This window comes from Glycine max, chromosome 1, assembly GCF_000004515.6.
Source record: "Glycine max cultivar Williams 82 chromosome 1, Glycine_max_v4.0, whole genome shotgun sequence".
NCBI classification, from domain to species: domain Eukaryota; kingdom Viridiplantae; phylum Streptophyta; class Magnoliopsida; order Fabales; family Fabaceae; genus Glycine; species Glycine max.
The window spans coordinates 372,521-390,769 of NC_016088.4; the positions used below are offsets into that span (position 1 = coordinate 372,521).

An 18,249-nucleotide genomic window follows, 5' to 3' on the forward strand; every position below is an offset into this window, starting at 1 on the left:
CATATTTCTTAATTTACGAGAAAGAAAAGGATTATAACCCATTTAATAATTTCTCAATATATGATAAGTTTTTTTATTTTATAATAATCTTATAAACAAAAAAAAAAATAGATATTTCAAATACAATTGTTCAATCAAGTGATTGAATATAATTAATTAATGTACAAAATAATAAGTTGAATTGATTCTTAACGCAAATAATTCTTTATCAAACTACACTTATCTTTCCTAATTATGAAAAAAAATACAATTATCCAAAGGGAACTTTTATTTTCTAACCAAAACAAAATTTGAACAGTAATAAAAAAAAATTAAGGATCTTTCTTTAGCCCAAGAGTTTTTGATGGCCCATTTGTTAGCCCAAGAGATTGAGCCACTCTACATGAAACTACCGCAGCAGGTTGAGTTGAGATGAGATGAGAGGAATAGCAGCAGCAGCAAGCTATGGCGGAAGAACCGAAAGTTCCACCACCTTCCAATCCTACGTTGTCGTTTGATCCTAGTCGAAGTGAGTATCTCTCTTTCTCTTTCTCTCTCATCGTCACATCTTACGATTTCTGTTTTTCATTGAAATTTTGAGTTTAGGGCTTGATAATTCTAATTTTCAATTGTTGTTGAAGCGGTTGGTATTATCAAGAGGAAGGCCTTGATCAAAGACTTAGCTGCGGTATACCATGCCGAATGCCTTGCATACTGTCAAGAGCTTTTGGAACTTCAAACTAAATGGGAAGAGGTAAATGCAAATTCAAATGCAAATGCTTTTTCTTTTACTTTCATATTTCTCTTATTAAATTGATAACATTATAGTGTTATAAGATTACCTCAGATGAGTCGTATCTGTCAGGAAATAGAAACCGAGTTGTGACTTTGTTTAGCATTGGCAAAAAAAAATAAAAAAATTCACCTGACTACACGTGAGGAGTGTACATAAGGAGAAAAAGTGTCGAGAAACCGTTTGTATAAACTTATCTTTAAAATAAGAAAGTAGAATAAAATGAGTTTCTCCTAAATTAAAATTAACTTATACACCGAACTATGGTTTTAAATTGCGATTGCATTGTTGCGGTGAATCAGAAAAACATTTATATTGCAGGTAATTACGGAAAAATGTGACCACAATTGCGGTTGCGATTGCATTGCAGTAAAGTTAAAATACCTTAACATTGCAGTCGCAATTGCAGTTGCGGAATGCTATTTAAAACCATGCACTGAACTTTTATAGAAGCTCCTCGTCTAGTTTCTCCAAAACCTGAAGTGTATGAGTTAATTAGTTTCTCCAAATCCTGAAGTGTATGAGTTGATTTTACCTTATGGTAAAAGCTCAATTATATATATTTTTTTTTTTATTTTCTTCTCTTATAAGTACTTATTTTAGAAGTTCATTTAAACAGGGGGATAATTGTTAAGATTGTAACAAAATACATATACATGATTAACAAAAAATATTTCAATCGTTGGTTTTACTATGCATTATCTCTTCTAAAGTGTACCAACTCACTTGAGAGAAGCCAAGTACAAAGTTTTTAAGCTACTTCATAATTTTAATCTAGTCAAGTTGGACCATTCTTCAAAATTTTATAACTAATCACTGTTTCATCAAACAGAGAAACATATGGTATTGGTAATGAAAATGGATCAAACACATAGCAGAATATAATTTACAAATATGAAGCCTTAATTCTGTGAGACAAAAGAGGACAAGGGCTTACAGATTCTTGATTTTGGGAATGTAAATATCTTTAGGGGAATACAATCTGTTTCAATAATGAATCACATTAGTTGGCAACAGTACATTGAACCTTGGACAACAGATGCCTTTACTTAAAATATAAATATGAAGTGAGAATAGGTTATATCAGTGCTTTGATTTAATTGATGATACTTTACCTATGTCTCGATCGTTTCAGCCATATATTGACTTAAAAACTCCAGAGGAATCAAAAAAGGAGACAGCACGACCCTCTAAACGTGTAAAAAAGTTGCGTTAGGTATGATACCGCATAATTTCACTGTCATTGTAAATTTCAATTCAATTCCAATATGAGCATATAAATGTCTATAGATTGTTGAACATCAGCCCAAGTTCATTAAGGGCGGGTGCAGATTCAGTGAGACATTCATGCTTTGATTTCCTTCCGAACATCCTAGAATATACTGTTTTTCATGCAAGATCTTCATTGCACATGCTATAATTCACCAATTGTCTCAGTTCTATCAATATTTTGAAAAAATGACGAGTAAATCTATGACAGATTCCTTCCTGATTTTGGTGTCATGTGCATCATTTTGTTAAATTGGAAAGCCGTGGTGGGGTTCATTAGTTTTTGTCCATTTCAGGTTTTCAGGTGGTTGATGCATAACTCATTTAGAGAGCAAAATATGCACCGTCAGAGGATACCTTTTGCTTGCTGCTGGTGTAGCTGATAGTATCAGAGCACACATTTAATGTAGTATTGATGTACTTTTCAAATGCTACTGAGACGTCATGTTTGAGATTTCATCCATCGGCCTGCAGTTGTGGAAACATTTCCCCCTACTCGATAAAATACATATACGTAATACATTGATTTTTTATTGTGGGAATGATGTATAGAATGTTTTCGGTCCTGCATTCAGCTTCTGGGTACAATCCATTGTTGATATTTTAGCTTGCTTTGCAATTCTATTTCTTTTTTTTTTTGTTGTTGCAATTTTAGCTATATGCAACAAATTAGTGTACCGAGAAATCATCTACTGTGAAATTTTATTCATTTCAGGCTAAAATTTACGCAAGACTAGTCTATTATTGTGTGGAGAATAAGTTGAAGGTAGAGATTCCTGACCCGAGTTAAGTATACAAATCTGAACCTATACAAAATTCGAGATTCACAACGATTTCTCACTTCCTACAATCGCTTAATAATACAACTCTTACAAAGATTATAACAAGGAAAAGAACTGCTCCATCGTAAAACGTTTCCCGTAGGCTTCTTGATGGAGAGAAAAGAACTGCATGACATATGCAAAATTGCAAATTTTTATAATTATTTTACTAAAATTAAATACTGGTTTACTTCTGTTTCTTAGTTATAAATTGATGTTAAAAACATACATATTCGAGCATCTAATGAGCATGGCAAGCACAAAAAATAAAATATTAACTAACCTCATGACCTCAGCATGCTTCAAGAGGCATTCCAGTGTCTAAACTTGCATATTCCGCGACGATTTTCAGCAAAGGAGTTGCGAATAGACTGCAACATAGCACGCATAGCAGGAACATGAACCAATTCCTCATGCTGCTCCTGCAGAATAAGTTTTCCACAAGATTAGATCCACCCCCAAGGAAGACACTAGATACATCACCAACTGCCTCAAAGAAATAGACGAACACAAACAATACCACTTCTGCAAGCCTTTCTTCTAAAGACACAGCATTTGCATCAACACACATGAATATCTTTCGATAAGCAGCTCTCATGCTCCTGATCTGAAACATTACCCAAGCAAATTGGTTAGTTGTGATGAAATATAAATTGAGGACAACTAAATTTGAAAATTGTGAGCATAAACCTCTGCAACGCTGAATCCACATCGAGTAAGGCCGACTAAATTTAGACCACGAAGCTCAGCTCTTTCTCCGGCTGCCATCATGTACTTTGGGACATATTGTGAAACCTTCATTTGTGTAAGAACATGAAAATGTAGTTGCACACCTGAGTAGTTGTAAATCAATTTGGCATTGTAAAAGTATTTGTCTTAACAAGTTCTTCAATAAGGGCAATTTGATGTAATACATTCCAAAGATGGCTGCCCCTATGTGCCAGAATCCATTTTTAAATAAACTTTTGTTGAAATCATCTCAGTCATAAATAAAAGTTACTGAATGCCGAAGTTGAGAACAGATCCACTATTACAGAAGTACTGTTGTTTACAGTAATTGATACTGTTGGTCCCGCTCAGAAATTTAAGTCCCTATCAAATTTTCCCAAGTCTAAAGGATATGAAGTGATCTTAATTGTGGTGGACAGACTTTTAGGTTACACATTACTCACATACTCCTCACCATTCACAGCCATTATAAGTTTAGTACCAACTACTAGATAACTAGATACTACTTAAACTTCTGCTGAGTGCTGACTGCCGACTGCCTTAGATTTTGTACAGTGTACAGTAGCATACTTACATAATTGCATAACAATCATTTCCCTTGTTACAAAACAGATTGATTCAAGACCATGAAGATAAAAAAGATAAACCTACCAGGGAACCACCACCAAGAAAAGAGAAAGAGCCAAGATGACAGAATTGGTGAACAACAGTCACACCTGCAGTGTGAACGTAGTCCTACATATGAAGAGTTTTAATTAATTTTCTAATTCTATGCTTAAAACATAAGAAATCAATAAAACAGAATTTATCATAAAAAAAGTGACTTTAATTTTTTAGAACTTACTTCCACTTCAACATGCCCAGCTAGAAGAGTATTGTTGGCAAGAATATTGTTGTTACCAATCTTGCAATCATGGGTAATATGACAAGATCCCATTATAAAATTGGCATTACCAATAACCTAATCATATGATCATGGTGAGAATATGAAAAGGTGTATATGCCTTTATGTGTCTAAAAATTCTGAGGTTTTTTTCTATAAAAAATTACTGAAGCCATCTTCTTACTGTCCTATCGGTTGATTTTGAAGATCGGTGGATTGAAGAATGTTCCCTAATATCATTATTATGTCCAACTTCCAGGTAACATTCATCCTCTGGCTACATGATCAGCACAATTAAAAGATTATATTTTTTCTGACATTAAGCCAGACATGAATGATATGATTTTGCTACCTATAACAGGAGTGCATACAATGAAAGTGATTCATATATAGGTTAATACGAATGCCATACATAACTAGTTAAAAGGTGTAGTGCAAATAGCAAGATATTCTGAATAAATAGATATGTCGACAACTCTCATAAAACTGCGCCCACACGGAAATGGAGTACATCAATAAATAGTAATGTCACAGAGGAAAAATAAGTGCATACTAATGAGCACTACTGCCAGAAAAAGACAATGTTAAGATATATAAATCAAAATCAATCATGCACTTTGTCCAGGTAGCTTAGGCTTTTACTATGATCAGTTCCTTAACACGCACCTTGTCAATTAAGGGAAGAAAAGAAACTTAGCTGTCAATATTTCTTCAATACATATTTAAAATATAGTCAAGTTGATTGATTAATTAACTTCAACACACACACTAACACACGCTCTTTGCCCCAATATTTTATCTTCCTTACTAAAGGAAATGTTAATAGTTATACCTATAATACAATAAACAATGACAGCATGATTCCTAATTCATTAATCACAGTCTATGGAACAACTGTGTGCGTTGGCAACAGAGTTAGCAATGTCAATGCAAAAAACATGATATTAAAAATATAAAAACCTCAGCTAGTTAATGTGATGCATACCTTGTATTTCATGTCTTGACATTTGACACCAATCACAGCGTGATATCCTATTGTGTTATTGCTTCCAATGACGGTACATCCAGGATGATCATCATATGAACTCAGAACTCACGTCATCAACGTGCAATTGTCCCCTAACTTTGTAATTCCAAAAACATGGCTTCCGGGATATAGTTGACAGCCATTCCCCAGCTTTGCAGAGGCACTAACAGAACAAAAGGGACCAATCGAAACACCCTAAGCATAAAACGGTTGATGAATGTAGAACATTATTAGCTCCACTTGACAATTTGAATTGATATTTATGTGAAGACTGCATCTTAGCATTGCACAATATAATAAGATATAAAGTGTAATACATATTAGAAATACACATTTAAGTGTGGGAAACAGACACCAAGTCAAGTTCTACATGCTTCATCCCCCCCGGTATCCAAGACTTCAAAACAGAAGCTACTTTACTTTCTTTTGGTCAACACCAAAGTTTAAAATTGTGGTGGTGATACAAATATTACTGGTCAATGAACCTTTAAACTTAGGCAAAGGACCATTACCACAAGCAGCGACAAAGTCAGAGGCTAAGAAAATAATAGGGGAGAACATGGACACCTATGTTTTCACTTGTCAATTCCAAAGGCATAACAATTAAGAGCATAAGGATCAAACTTCTCCCCCTCTGCAACATCTACCATCACTCACAGTCAAAGCACAAATCCAAAGATCAAGAGATAGAAGAAGCGAGATATTTGAACATACAAGAGAAGGAGCCACCACATCCTTGCTTTGCTTTTCACCATCAGCACCACGCACACAGACATAGCCCAAATTCTATTTATTTATTATCTCACAAAATATATGGAAAGCTTTGTTGATGGCTGAAAAACCATCATATTAATTATTTATTTTAGACAGAATTAGAATAAAAGATTTTATGTTTCATTAAACTAAAACGTCATTTAATATTAACTCTTTTTTGTCTGTCTGTTTTATATACATGCATATTCTGTCGAATAAAAATAAATCACTGATAACGTAGCGCTTTTGTGTGTCCAATAACTATACACACAAAATGAAATAATTTTTTTACAACTATAATAATTAATTTGAAATTTGGCTAAGTAATTTTAAGAAATGTACCTTTAAGTTATCATTAACTTATACAAAGTGATGGTTAGATTTCATCTAAAAGTATATTTTTTTTTTATTTAATCCTTTAGTGTACCAAGAAATCAAGTAATTTTAACAAAATATTATTTCCGTTAAGGAAATAATTCGTATTATAAGTGAACGATTTAATCTTAACTTTAATGCATTAATCACTTATATACAATCATTTGATTAAGTGTACAAATATTTTAGATTAAATCATTAATTTGTCCCTTGAGAATTATTTTCTCTCCTAAATAATTCATAACAAAATTATATAAATTAATAAATATTCTTTAATTTATTTTTTAAGTTAATATATTTTGCTGAAGTTTGTGAATTACTTTGAAGAATTTTCCAATACTTGAGAGACTATTTACTAAGATTTAAGAGATTATTTACTTTCAGAAATTACTTATATAATTTGTGTAGTTTAGAGATTATTTAAGAGAGAGACTAATATTTCAAAGATGAAATTAGTAGTTTATTCAATGTTTTAAATAATTTTTCCTTTTACTTCAATTTTCCATGTTACATTTCACATTTATTTTCTACTTCTTCCATCCATTATTACACTATATATCAATCTTCCTTCATGTGTCTTATTATTTAGGAAATGCACTTATAAGTTTTACGTTTTATTTTCAAATTGAAGACTTAAGTAAAATTTTAATATAGTGAAAGGTTAAAATAGTACATATAATATCAAGGATTAAAATGATAAAAATAATTAAAGAAAGTGATATTGTATCTTTTAATCAAATAGTTTAAGATTCAAATCTTGACCTTAAATATGAAATAAATCATGTTAAATTCACATTGTATATCCTTATAATTTTTGACCAAAATTAATTATAATTTTTGAAGAGTTACTTTAAAAATGAAGCTGTGCCTCTATTTACAAAATGGAGCTTTCCAAAAAACTGGTTTGTTTTGGTTTGATTTCAGATTCTGATTGGCCCTTGTGACTGGGAAGACCATTCCAAAGGAAAGAAGGGTGTTCAAGCTACAGGATTCATAACCTCCCACAATTATCAGTGTCAGGGCGTGAAATTCACAAGCTTGCCCCTAACTGCATAGTGGTGGTTCACCTTGGACAAGCTCAAAATGTGAGAGCACGACTACAGCGTTACGGTATGACTGGGGCTCACTTGAATGATTCCTCTTTCCCCTTGTTTCACCAAGTCTTTTCACAAGAATTCTCAATCCTTTATAGATGGGCTCCTGTAAGTACATTTCATCAATCTTCTCATGTGTCCATATTTCTTTAGTTACAAACAATCAAGGTTTTAAATATCGGTCCTGGTCGTGTTTGTTTGTTGATATCACCAAAAATCGAAGACAAATGCGATCGATAGGTCCCAGTTGCGGTTGTGGTTAATTTGTTGATATCGCGACCGATATGGATCCAATTGCGGTTTCGTCGTGTTTGTTGATATCACGGATAAATGTGAATGATACATGCAATTTTTATAGTCTTCTAGGATCACAATAATAGAAAATCAAATATGATCTTAAAATTAATGATTTTCACAATTAATTGAAGAGTATGTACCTCTTTTCACAAGGAAACTTTCACATAATCTTTATCGCGCTTTGGTTTTCTTGAGAGAGGAAGAAAACAAGATTTATCTCTCTTGACTCTTTTATTCTTTATCTTGCATGATGGTGACAGCTAGGATTGAAAGAATACTCTTATATCTTATTTCAAAAAGAAAATTTTGTTTCGACTTAGTAAGTATTAATCTCTTAAAAATCATTATTTCCTTCAAATTATAATTATCTCTAAAAACTGTTTCAATTATACACATATCTCATTTACCATTTTACCCATAATTATTAATTAATTATTTATTAATTTTTAATAAGTCAGATAATTCTCACATAAAACATTAAGTCTTACAATACATTCCAATTGCGATCACAACCAATTAAAAAACCTTAATTTTGCGGTCTAAATCACCGTTGCGGACCCTTTTTTTAATATGTTAGTTACAAATTACAAAGATATAGTGCTCATCATTTTCATACCGGCATAATTTATCTACACGAATGGGGCCAAAGCTCAATTGGTAAAATGGGGTCTATTGTGAGAAATCCTAGTATCTGATGAAGTGATGTGAATTATTATTTGGAAAATACTGTTAACACTTGATGGTGACGGTTGCATTTTGTGAAATTTTGGGTTCAAGATTGAAGAAATGCACATATGCATCTTACAGAATAAGAAATGCAAAAAAAATTGATGAGTAAACAATACTTTTTTGTTGTTGAACAGATGCAAAACAAGGAAGATGCCCTGCGAACAGAAACTCAGCTGCTCAGCACATTTGATTATGCATGGAACACGAGCAATAATGGTATCCGGAGGCCTGATGATATTCTTCAAAAGCTACATCAAATTGCTTCAGGCACTAGAACACTTTCAGATATGGCCAGAGCGCTTCTACCTTTCACTCAGAAGCAAGTCGGTATCCAAATTAAATCAATCAAGTTAGATGAAGCAGACAATGGCAGCTATAATCTCCTACCTCGAGTATTCAGCTTTATCAGTTTAAGAAGTCCGGACACTTTAATCCCTTATCATCTTCAGTGTTCGATATGCGTCAGCGACAGTGTTGGACATCAACACAACACCTGTTCTATATTTTGAACATTACAAGTATTCACGTATCTGTATCGAATCTGATCTGATATTCATGTCGATGTCGATACTTCATAATTAACCGATATCGTCCTAGGTGTCCTGAATACAAAGGAATGAGAACAAATGTGTCCACTGCCAAAGCAATAAGGGCACCCAAGTCAGAGACTGAGAACCCATATCTGTACCGTACAAGTAATGATTGTTTTTCTTTATGATCATAACGAGTACCAATTCCTTAGGTTGTTAGAAAATGTGCCCATTATGCCAGCACTAGCATCTCAGATACCCGTACTTCCAAATGCCAATGCTATTTTTCTTTCCTACGGTTCGAAGATTATAACTGTTCTCTATTTTCTTAGCTCTAAAATTTTATAAATTTCAAACATTTAAGCCATCAATCTGAATGTGTGCTTCACACTCGACCTGGATTTCTCATCATCCACCATTGACGTGGAAATATATAAATGAGAGAAGTGCATAATTGTGTCTAACTTAATATAAAAATATATAAATGAGAGAAATATATATAAAGTAAGAAAATAAAACATAAAATGTTTTTAAGATACGAATGATATAAGAATTGAGATTTGATAACGCGTACTGTTTCATTTTTTTTTTCAAACAATTGACTGGAGTCTATATTTCATTTCATTATAAAATATCTAAATAATTAATTGACATTTTTATTTCCTTTTATTTTGTTCCTATCGTCTTTCAATTCATTCTGTTTCATTATCTACCACAAATCAAAATATATTATAAAATTTTATACGAAAATAAGAGAAATAAACATTAATATTTGTATTTTATTATAAATGGTAAAGATTTAAAAGTACAAATCACATTAGTTTTTTCAAAATCATATAACTTTTTAAAATTAGTTTTTTTTTTAAATCCTGACAACTTGTGTAGAATAGAACTATATAGTTCACTTTCTTATAAAATAAACTTTCACCATATAGATGTAAGTATACTACATATATCATTATAAAAAAAAAGTATACGTCATATATTCATATAAAAATAACTTTCATTATATTTTTTTGAAAAGAATAACTTTCATTATATAAATCTTGTCTACATATATACACAATCGTTTTATGTTTTGATGACTGCAATATCAAGTAGGTTAATAAAAACCTAATTTATTTATCATTGAGAAAATAAAACGTAATTTGAATTAAAAAGAAAATGACAAGTTTGTCTTGAATTTTGTCTAAAAAACAGTAATTTTGATCATTTTTTTGTGGGGAGAGATAAATCAGATATTTTATTAGCGATAACTGCTGGAACTGGAACACTAACAGAGCAGAAAGCATGGAACTCAAACTCCACACATCAATGGCTTCCATTCCACGCGCAGTCTTCACCCATTCCTCTTCATCCATTCCTTTCTGCGCCTACGCGGTCCCCAATGCGAGCAGGCGCCGAAACGGCACCAACAACAGTCGTTCCACTCACAAAATCCCTCCTTTGTGTAAGGGGAACCTTCCCAATGAACAGAAATTGCAGCTCGACCATCAAAACCAAAACGCCCCATTACCCTTGAATGTGGACTTGGTGTCCCTGTGTGAAGAGGGTAACCTTGATCAAGTATTGGAACTCATGGGTCAAGGTGCTGTTGCTGATTATCGCGTTTATCTCGCGCTCTTGAATTTGTGTGAGCATACAAGGTCGCTTGAATCGGGCAAAAGGGTCCATGAATTCCTGAGAAGATCGACCTTTCGTAGGGACGTTGAATTGAGCAACAGATTGATCGGAATGTACTGCAAATGTGGCAGTGTGAAGGATGCACGCCGAGTGTTTGATCAAATTCCGGAGAGAAACATCTCTTCGTGGCATTTGATGATTGGTGGGTACGCAGCCAATGGTTTAGGGTGTGATGGTTTATTGGTTTTTCAGCAGATGAAGCAAGCAGGGGTGCCACCTGATGGGGAAACTTTTGAATTGGTTTTGGCTGCATGTGCACAGGCAGAAGCTGTGGAAGAAGGGTTTTTACACTTTGAGTCCATGAAGGAGCATGGAATTGTTCCTAGCATGGAGCATTACTTGGAGGTTATTAACATTCTGGGGAATACTGGCCAGTTGAATGAAGCTGAGGAGTTCATTGAGAAGATACCAATTGAGCTTGGAGTTGAGGCTTGGGAGTCTCTTCGAAATTTTGCACAAAAACATGGAGATTTAGATCTTGAAGATCATGCGGAGGAGGTGTTAACATGTCTTGATCCTTCAAAAGCCGTTGCTGATAAACTTCCCCCGCCTCCAAGAAAGAAGCAGTCTGATATGAACATGCTAGAGGAGAAGAATAGGGTGACTGAGTATCGGTATTCTATACCCTATAAAGAAGAGGCTCATGAGAAATTGGGAGGTTTGAGTGGGCAGATGAGGGAAGCAGGTTATGTGCCGGATACAAGATATGTCCTCCATGACATTGATGAGGAGGAAAAAGAGAAGGCCTTGCAATATCATAGCGAACGTTTGGCAATTGCTTATGGCCTCATCAGTACACCACCGAGGACTACACTGAGAATCATCAAGAACCTACGCATCTGTGGGGACTGCCACAATGCAATTAAAATCATGTCAAAGATTGTTGGTAGGGAGCTAATTGTTAGGGATAACAAGCGATTCCATCATTTCAAAGATGGAAAATGCTCCTGTGGAGATTATTGGTAGTGTTGGTAAAAGTACTCAACTGTACATATATCGATTGATGCTGTACTGCTAGATTGTTTCTTATTTTGTGACAAAAATGTAAGGTTCAAATCCTTAGTCGGGCAGATCAAAGAAATTTTTGTTCCATCTATGAATTGACCTGTGTGGTGTCTTTCTATCTGTCTTACATGTTTGTCAGTAAAGATTGAGTGGCTGATAATGTGCTAAATTTCCATCTAACAATAATTGGTATGCTGCATATTTTTTTATGTTGGCTCCTGAAATATGCTATATTGCGTTTTTACAAATGTGCTTCTTGTAGCCTAGAATTTAGATAGCATCTACATTCCTATAGATGGAATATGAAGAGTTTTCTTTGCTGTCCCCATTATTTAAATAGTAACACTTGCAAGATCAACCTTTATTTCCATACAAACATGAGTATATTGCGATGTTGAATCCTGCAGTATATGCAAGACATTTTCTGTCCGAAGTAATTTGTAGATATCTTATTTACCATTGGGTATTAAATTAAGAACAACAATAGCCCACGAAAATTGGAAGGTAATAGAAATCTGGTGAGTGCTTAGAATAAACCAAATGCAGTGAAGAGATATTAGATATCAACATTTCTAAATGATTCTCTACTTACACATCCAAAAGGGTCAATTAATCTTTTATTTATAAGTACATGATTTGTCCTAACTAAACAACATACGCAATGTTTCTTCAAATGATGAAATGAATGAGACCTGAATCAAAGGGGTCATTCCTTGGTAAGGTGTACAGATGTATATGTTGTATCCTATTTGGAGATGGAATATAAGCTCCATCTCGCCGTACAACTTGAAAGAATGCAGTGTGCAGCTACAATTATGTATGAATAACAGTCAAATTGACAGAGATGAAGAAGCCAGTTTGAAGTCTATGGGGTTGTTAGCAGGCTGAAATGGAAAGGGGATCATTTTATATTATTACGGCGAGGATGTCTGGCTGATTCCTTTGTTGGTTACCATTTCAATTTTCAACCGCAGCTTCATCTCTTGATGGAACTCTCAGGTATGATTTCATAGTATCATAAACTGTAAAGCCGATGGCCACAGATGGAACAACCTGAATTACAAAAATCATCTCTTAGCTATACAGAATGATTTTAGAGTGTCGGGCGGTTACATTAATAAGCTATTATTTTTTATCACCTTTATGTAATTGATTCTCAGCCCTGAAAACAGTTGCTTCCAGCCTTGCTTTTGGGAAATCGAAACAATAGATTTAAGAGTCCCCTTCAATTCAGCATAATCAGATGGCAGGAGTTTTTTAACCTGGCCAGACGGTTGTCAACTTTGTACCATGTTGATATCTACCAAATCATTATCTGGATGATCAGATGAAGTAAATTACCTGCATTTGCCTCCTAACCACTTCAAGAGGATACGTGATGGTCTGACCCAATAACCCTGCCACAGATCCACACGTGAGTTTGGCCATGATACTTTTATTGGACTCCTCGGGGACATGGCGCTTCATTTCCTCTCAGAAGTAGAATTTCAAACCCGCATATGGGAATATTCCAATAAGAGTTGGAGCTGTTGCCATGAACAAAATGAAGAGTGTTGCATCACCAATGCAAGAGTGATATACGATACAAAAGATATATGGTGATTTAAAGTCATACCCACTCCACGATAGAGACCCCTAATGCCGCCCTCTCTACAAGTCTTTGCAAGACAATCAAGGATCCCTCTGTAAACTTGTTCATTATTAACCATCCCGGAAGCATTCAACTTTGTTGGACTAACAATCTGCAGTTTCTAATGCAAATAATTGGTATAAATAAATGAATGCATATGGCAAAACCTTTCCCTCCAGTTTCTAACCCCCCAATAAAGAGATGATAAGATACTTCTTTTTGAGACAATATCAAAAAATTTATAATAATTCACGCTGTTCAACTAACTGATTTAGATCCCGCTGATAAAGATAAGATACTTTACCTGATAAGCTAACTTGGTTCAAGTCAAGTCAAGTGGATAGGTGAAAAGTACAGCTGTCCCTCCAGAGAGTGAGCCTGCCACAAGGTCAAGGGTAGGGCCTTTCCAAACATGAGTAAAAGTTTGTATAATCCGTCTGCGGTATTCCTCATATGACATATAATGAATAGCTGCGTAAGGAATAATCCTTGCAACACTTCTCCATTTCCTCTGCAATTCATGACCAAGAAGATGGTTAATTCAATTGATACATGAAAATTGCAGTTGTTGTTGTGATCAATTGAAGTCAGAAAAACCTGTAGAAACCCAAAAGGCCTTCGGTTTTGGCAATTATGACAGTTGATCCAATCAGCCCTGTGCTCTGAAACTCGGCCCTTCGTGTCTGCAATAAAAGAGTCAATTGAAAATTAAGCTGTTGTGTTGATCAATTTTAAAGTAAATACTAATTATAATTTTTTTGTCTTAACTCTCCTGGTTCATTGGGAGAAAAAGACTCTAACTAATTTGGAGTTTGCTAAAAAGAAAAGTAAAGTCTGATTAACCATAACTTTAGCACATTAATAACTTCTACCAAATCACTTGGATAGATACTAATTACAATAATATGTTTATGTGGAGTAAGTGCATTTTAATTTTGAAGATGAAAGAAAAGAGGAAAAGGTATGGGTTATTGAAGTAAGGTAAGAAAGAAAGCATGGAAGGGACCTGAAAGAGAATCTTGACATGTTGGAGAGGAGCGACGACGGTCTTGGCAAAGCCGCCGGCAAGTAGTTCCTTGGCGAAAGAGGCATGTGATCGACCACGTCGTTCTTCCCGTCTTCTTGCCTCTGCTTCGCCATTCAGAGAAACAGTAACAGGAAAACAAAAATAACGAATTCTATTAAATTCTTGAATTGAGTGAGTAATTGGTTGTTGAATAGAATTGAACAAGTGTCATTTATGTATGTTTCCAACATCCAACACTTCTACTATTATTTAACCATTACTAAATAATTACTTCTTTTCTTTCTATACATAATTTAAATATATCTTTTTTTATCAGTGAAAATTAATGATAATGTGAAAAATTTACAATAACTATGTACTATGTTCAACCAATCCCTGACTTAAATATATATCTCAAAACAAAGGATATCCTTTGCTTTAGAGGGATGTTCTTTTTTCACTCCAAAAGCTTGCTTCAATTTTTATGCTTCTTTGCCTCCACATTTTTTTTTCTACCTGCATTTTTCTCATACGCTAATTTAAGAATATTATTTCAGGAACATCATATTTAAACTGTAATAGTTTGTGGGGATCAAGAAAAACCAGCTCTGATCACTTATCCAGATATAGCGCTAAATCGTAAGTGGAGTCATTTCATTCTCCTTGCTGCCAATTACTCTTGTTTAAAATGTCAGGAATCATAATTTCTTCCTGCTGTTCTAAAATTTATTGCTTAGTTGTTTCTGGACATGTCAATGATTGTATGTGTATGTTTGATTCTATCCTCTTAATTTAATATGAAAACCTGAGGCATTATTTTGTTTCTATGTATTGAGGCAGATATGTCATGTTTCCAAGGATTATTTTTCTGTCCAGAGGCAGCTTCTTTGCTTCTTCACAACTTCTGCATATATCATATCAGTCCTCCTGGGAATGAGGTTTGCAAGTTTATCTACTTGAATGAACTTTTTATTGCATTTAAAACTGAATATTATTATTTACATAGTTTATCTGGAAATTCCACAAGAGTTCTTGTAGTTGGGAGCTGCTGCAATTTGTCCTGATGATCCAGTTCCTTCTGCTGAAGACTTAGCAGATCAAATAATTGAGGATCTCAATTATTTTCGGTAACTACCATATAACTTCTCTGTTTTATTTTTTTGTATTGTTAGCTTTCATTTTTTGAAATTGTTCCGTGTATTTGAGAACACATCCAACATAGAAAGTGATCGATCTTTTGTGGTTCTTTTCATAGTTATGCCCTAAAATTAAAAGGGAGCAAGAGAACATTGCATATATTTTGGGAAAATCTAATGTGTGTGATATTTTACTGATTTCATGAACTATTTCCTTGTCCAGGCTTGGTGCAGTGATGTGCATGGGAATATCGTCTGGTGCTTATATCCTTTCACTGTTTGCAGTATGTACCTTATTTGACTTTGAAGAGAGGGGGATGTTTAACCAATTCTTAGTAGTTTTTTTTTTATTATTTAAAAACCTAATTATGGGTAATAAGTTTTGATATGAAGTCAATCTTATTTTTTTGTTATTTTTTCCTATTTTGATGCAGACGAAATATAGGGAGCGTGTTCTTGGTTTAATACTTGTATCTCCCTTTTGCAAATCTCCTTCTTGGACTGAATGGTTTTATAACAAGGTTCCTTTCAAATGCCTGCAGACTATGCATTCATGAGTTGTTTAGTTTGATAATTTTACTAAACTAAGACTGCTTCTAATTTTAGGTGATGTCAAATTTGCTATATTTCTATGGTGTGTGTGGCTTGTTGAAAGAGTGTTTGCTCCAGCGGTACTTCAGCAAGGTATTGTAATGCAAGGATCTTAGCCCTCTTGTATTTCCTTGTTTATTTAGTATTTACGAGTTTTCCTGGTAACAGGAAGTTCGTGATAATGCTGAATTTCCAGAATCAGAGATAGTTCAAGCTTCCAGAAAAGTAAGTGCTAAGCTAATTTAGTTCCTACCCTTGTGCTGCCTCATAGCTGAAATATAATTTTTTTTTCCTTACTCTTTCTTCTTATCTCTGCTGCATTTACCTCATTTTGCTGGTTCTTTCTCGTGTTTTGTTTCCAGCTACTAGATGAGAGAAAGGGCATCAATGTCTTTCGGTTTCTTCAGGTTATCAATGAGTAAGAGCTGCTACATAGTTGTCACTTGCTTCACCATATTTATTTATTTATTTTAGGTCCTATTTGGATAAACTTATCCACAAACACTTATAAGAGAAGAAAATAAGAAGTAAAATGAACCAGGTTTCTTTTACAAGCTAAAATAAACTCGTGTATGAGAAAAACTCGATTCATTTTTACCTTGTTATTTGCTTCTCCTACAAATGCTTTGTAGAAAAGTTTATCTAAACAGGCCTATACTTAAACCGAGTTATCATATTTACGTGCAGCAACTTGTACGTAGGAGACCTGATATAATGGAAGGATTGAAGAGACTAAAATGTGGTACGCTTATTTTTCTTGGGGACAGTTCTCCTTTCCATTCGGAGGCTCTTCATATGACTTCAAAACTTGCTAGGAGATACACTGCCTTGGTCGAGGTACGTGGAATAATTGTGAATGCATGCACACATGTTATGCAAAACTAGGTTTGAGAGTGGAATGAATGAATGATTTGGCAGGTCCAGGGTTGTGGATCAATGGTTACAGAGGAACAGCCACATGCAATGCTGGTCCCAATGGAGTACTTTTTAATGGGATAATGTCATTTCTGTGACAGCCCGAGGAACCCTCTTAGTCCATCTTGCATCTCTCCCGAGACTCCCTGATTTTTAACACATCCTTCCCAGTTAGAAATTTCTTTAATTTCTCACCGAGACACCCAACTTCCGTTTTGATTCTCTCATTATATTTTTCTCTGTTACTATATTAATTCATTTCTTTAATCTTAAATGAGTTATAATCCAATGTGAGAATTATTATAGACCTTTTGATATCCGTGAGTTTTATGAATAAAAAAAATGAAGAGCGAAAAAAGAATAATCTTTCATAATCCGGTACATTAAGATTTGAATTCTTCTAATTGAAGTGTCTATGTGAAGAGTGAAAAATGAATAATCTTACTTTAAACAAATTTGCTTTTAAAGCAACAGATGAAGAAGAGTTACCACGCCAATTTCCTTCTCATTCCTATATTTCGTCACACCAGCAATTTTTTAATCATTTCGAGTTCATCTCTTGACTTTTCAACGCCTAACAGTTGTTCTGTCCTAACTAACTAAACTTATGTTACTGAACTCTTCAACGTCAAGACTATTTCATTTCAATGCGCTAACAAAGCAATATAAAATAGTAACTAGTAAGTGTTGGATTGTGATAGAAAGTAAGTTTTTCTTTAGTGCAAATATTGTTAGAAGGTGGGGACCATAGGAAACTTACTATAATAAGCTTAACACTTCAATTCATCAAAAGAAAATCATTTTCCAAACCTTTCTAGCAAAATAAATGATGAGACATTTGCATATTTACCGTGCATCTATCTAATTTGCCATTAAAAAGAAAAACCAATTTAGTTATAAAAATGTTACAATTTCTAATAAAGTAAATTAAGAGACACTTGCAAATTTAAAACAGTTCAATTAAGAGTTAGAGCGCCACGGCCACTAGTTAATGGTTAAATATT

At 34.0% G+C, this 18,249-nt stretch overlaps 4 protein-coding genes and 2 pseudogenes across 6 annotated transcripts; 4 read left to right on the forward strand and 2 right to left on the reverse strand.

Annotated features, from left to right (window-relative positions):
* Nucleotides 1-369: 369 nt before the first annotated feature.
* LOC100778233 (uncharacterized) lies at nucleotides 370-2,574 on the forward strand. 2 transcript variants are annotated; one of them, XM_014763837.3, is made up of 4 exons: nucleotides 370-508; nucleotides 621-733; nucleotides 1,908-1,988; nucleotides 2,338-2,574. In XM_014763837.3, exons 1-3 carry the CDS (start codon nucleotides 445-447, stop codon nucleotides 1,986-1,988), a joined length of 258 nt encoding a protein of 85 aa, XP_014619323.1. In that variant the 5' UTR covers nucleotides 370-444; the 3' UTR covers nucleotides 2,338-2,574. The 2 variants fall into 2 exon arrangements, with proteins under 2 accessions (XP_014619323.1, XP_014619309.1); XM_014763823.3 differs by lacking the exon at nucleotides 1,908-1,988.
* A 59-nt stretch (nucleotides 2,575-2,633) lies between these two features.
* LOC100788388 (probable acyl-[acyl-carrier-protein]--UDP-N-acetylglucosamine O-acyltransferase, mitochondrial) lies at nucleotides 2,634-6,325 on the reverse strand. 2 transcript variants are annotated; one of them, XM_041018188.1, is made up of 9 exons: nucleotides 6,216-6,325; nucleotides 5,460-5,696; nucleotides 4,659-4,751; nucleotides 4,436-4,552; nucleotides 4,243-4,326; nucleotides 3,553-3,657; nucleotides 3,383-3,469; nucleotides 3,146-3,278; nucleotides 2,634-2,988 (listed from the first exon to the last, which is right to left on the reverse strand). In XM_041018188.1, the coding sequence occupies exons 2-8, from the start codon at nucleotides 5,469-5,471 to the stop codon at nucleotides 3,165-3,167; spliced, it is 612 nt and encodes a 203-aa protein (XP_040874122.1). In that variant the 5' UTR covers nucleotides 5,472-5,696; nucleotides 6,216-6,325; the 3' UTR covers nucleotides 2,634-2,988; nucleotides 3,146-3,164. The 2 variants fall into 2 exon arrangements, with proteins under 2 accessions (XP_040874122.1, XP_014619281.1); XM_014763795.2 differs by having other exon boundaries at nucleotides 3,146-3,284.
* On the forward strand, nucleotides 5,527-9,551 carry LOC100788916 (protein EFFECTOR OF TRANSCRIPTION 2-like; annotated as a pseudogene).
* An 821-nt stretch (nucleotides 9,552-10,372) lies between these two features.
* LOC100802330 (pentatricopeptide repeat-containing protein At2g15690, mitochondrial) lies at nucleotides 10,373-12,085 on the forward strand. Its single transcript, XM_003517773.5, has one exon. The coding sequence runs from the start codon at nucleotides 10,570-10,572 to the stop codon at nucleotides 11,926-11,928; it is 1,359 nt and encodes a 452-aa protein (XP_003517821.1). The 5' UTR covers nucleotides 10,373-10,569; the 3' UTR covers nucleotides 11,929-12,085.
* A 469-nt stretch (nucleotides 12,086-12,554) lies between these two features.
* LOC100789441 (mitochondrial carrier protein CoAc2-like) lies at nucleotides 12,555-14,813 on the reverse strand (annotated as a pseudogene).
* Nucleotides 14,814-15,089: 276 nt separating this feature from the next.
* On the forward strand, nucleotides 15,090-17,535 carry LOC100793675 (protein NDL1). The gene is made up of 10 exons (XM_026123825.2): nucleotides 15,090-15,242; nucleotides 15,444-15,541; nucleotides 15,642-15,730; nucleotides 15,963-16,023; nucleotides 16,174-16,260; nucleotides 16,346-16,423; nucleotides 16,499-16,555; nucleotides 16,693-16,748; nucleotides 17,018-17,167; nucleotides 17,249-17,535. Exons 2-9 carry the CDS (start codon nucleotides 15,446-15,448, stop codon nucleotides 17,043-17,045), a joined length of 552 nt encoding a protein of 183 aa, XP_025979610.2. The 5' UTR covers nucleotides 15,090-15,242; nucleotides 15,444-15,445; the 3' UTR covers nucleotides 17,046-17,167; nucleotides 17,249-17,535.
* Nucleotides 17,536-18,249: the final 714 nt, after the last annotated feature.

Excerpts from the sequence above, each read along its gene's own strand:
- LOC100778233 (XM_014763823.3), top strand. The coding sequence starts at position 445 with ATGGCGGAAGAACCGAAAGTTCCACCACCTTCCAATCCTACGTTGTCG. Across the intron at positions 509-620 it reads GTCGTTTGATCCTAGTCGAA|CGGTTGGTATTATCAAGAGG; the intron begins GTGAGTATCTCT and ends TTGTTGTTGAAG. Across the intron at positions 734-2,337 it reads TTCAAACTAAATGGGAAGAG|GTTTTCAGGTGGTTGATGCA; the intron begins GTAAATGCAAAT and ends TGTCCATTTCAG.
- LOC100788388 (XM_014763795.2), bottom strand. Across the intron at positions 4,553-4,658 it reads CAAAATCAACCGATAGGACA|GTTATTGGTAATGCCAATTT; the intron begins GTAAGAAGATGG and ends TCATATGATTAG. Across the intron at positions 3,658-4,242 it reads TTCTTGGTGGTGGTTCCCTG|GTTTCACAATATGTCCCAAA; the intron begins GTAGGTTTATCT and ends ACACAAATGAAG.
- LOC100802330 (XM_003517773.5), top strand. The coding sequence starts at position 10,570 with ATGGAACTCAAACTCCACACATCAATGGCTTCCATTCCACGCGCAGTC.
- LOC100793675 (XM_026123825.2), top strand. The coding sequence starts at position 15,446 with ATGTCATGTTTCCAAGGATTATTTTTCTGTCCAGAGGCAGCTTCTTTG. Across the intron at positions 16,424-16,498 it reads TCCAGCGGTACTTCAGCAAG|GAAGTTCGTGATAATGCTGA; the intron begins GTATTGTAATGC and ends TCCTGGTAACAG. Across the intron at positions 16,749-17,017 it reads TTTCTTCAGGTTATCAATGA|CAACTTGTACGTAGGAGACC; the intron begins GTAAGAGCTGCT and ends ATTTACGTGCAG.